Below are 1,382 nucleotides of genomic sequence, written 5' to 3' on the forward strand. Positions count from 1 at the left end.
CTGCTGACTTTACCGCAGCGATGTCCAGTAGTCTCCATTCCTCCACTGCTGCCAGTGAGCAACGGACTTTCAAAATAAAAAAATGCGTTAACGCGCTATAAAATAATTGTCGGCGTTAATTAATGCGTCAACGCGATAATAACGCGTTAACTTGCCCAGCACTAATTATAAACGTTAAACTTTTATATTTCATCAGTTCTCAAATAGCCGATTAATCAATAAGTTGATCAAATGAAAATGAATCTGATATTATTTTAATGACAGAAGTATTCCATCTAAATTAAGTTTTGTGGTTATTTCTTCAGTTTTCTGAGTAAATGAAAGAAATGAATTCAACAGATAATTGATACATTAAAATAATGATATTAATAAAATGAATTAGCTGCAGCTGTGAATGGCGTTGGCGCCCCCGTGTGGACGTAACAGAGGTCACTTTTACACTGAAAACACATTCTGTGTAAACACAACAAAGGATGTGACATTTTATTTTGAAGGACTGAAAGCTGCTCCTCTCGGGAAGTTAGTCCAGGTGATTTTTCAGAATAAAACCAGGTGATTTGATTGTTTTTTGGTGTCTTCTGTGTCTGTGGTACCTTCATCGTCTGACAGACAGACGTCCTGATTGACAGATGAGAGGTCAGAGGTCAGTTTCCTCTTCTGTCGGCCATCTTGCTGAACTTCTCCTCCAGGTCCAGAGCGCTGATGTGCGGCAGACCTCCGTCCAGGGGACAGCCCTCCACCAGACTGTTCATCGGGGTGGGGGGGAACCGGGACTCCTCCTCCTCCTCCTCCATGTCTCCCAGGCAACCGTCTCCGTCCCGCTCCTTCATGAAGTCCTTAACAAGGGGGAGGAGCTTCTTACGGGACGCCAGAGAGTTTCCTTTAAAGAGACATCGCCACATTGTATTGTGTTTAGTGCTGTTAGCTTGTGTTGCTTGAGTTTATCTAAACTTCTCCCACACGCTGCATCCACGTAGTGTGAAGACGTCCTCCAGCGCTGCCAGTGAGCAACGCACTTTACAAATAATAATGAATAAAAACTGTGTTAACGCGCTATTACATAATTGTCGGCGTTAATTAATTATTGCGTTAACGCGATAATAAGACTTTAACTTCCCTTAATATGTTATATAATATAACATATTATATTATACAATACTTTAACATGTTGTCTTGTATTATATTACATTTGAATCAGAGGGGGCGGGGCTTACCTTGCTGATAGGCTGTGATGTTAGGACGAGGGCTGCTGATTGGACAGAGGTTGAGTGCGGGGTCACGGGCCTGTTCCAGGTAATGGCTCACCTGTGTGTGTGTGTGTGTGGGGGGGGGGGGGGGGGGGGGGGTGTGAGATGATAGGCAGGCGGCAAGAAGCAAAAAAA

General features: G+C 43.6%; 1 protein-coding gene across 1 annotated transcript in view; it reads right to left on the minus strand.

The window, feature by feature from the left end:
* Positions 1–238: 238 nt before the first annotated feature.
* LOC116379988 (DNA-directed RNA polymerase II subunit RPB1-like) overlaps positions 239–1,382 on the minus strand; it is a gene marked incomplete at its 5' end in the record, with an annotated part of 3,076 nt that continues 1,932 nt past the window's right edge. The window contains 2 exons of the mRNA XM_031841943.1: positions 239–880; positions 1,215–1,319. Of these exons, the coding sequence (XP_031697803.1) occupies positions 645–880; positions 1,215–1,319 (341 nt within the window). The remainder of the gene's footprint in view (positions 881–1,214; positions 1,320–1,382) is intronic.

This window comes from Anarrhichthys ocellatus, unplaced genomic scaffold (assembly GCF_004355925.1).
Source record: "Anarrhichthys ocellatus isolate YVR2014 unplaced genomic scaffold, GSC_Weel_1.0 scaffold5712, whole genome shotgun sequence".
NCBI classification, from domain to species: Eukaryota; Metazoa; Chordata; class Actinopteri; order Perciformes; family Anarhichadidae; genus Anarrhichthys; species Anarrhichthys ocellatus.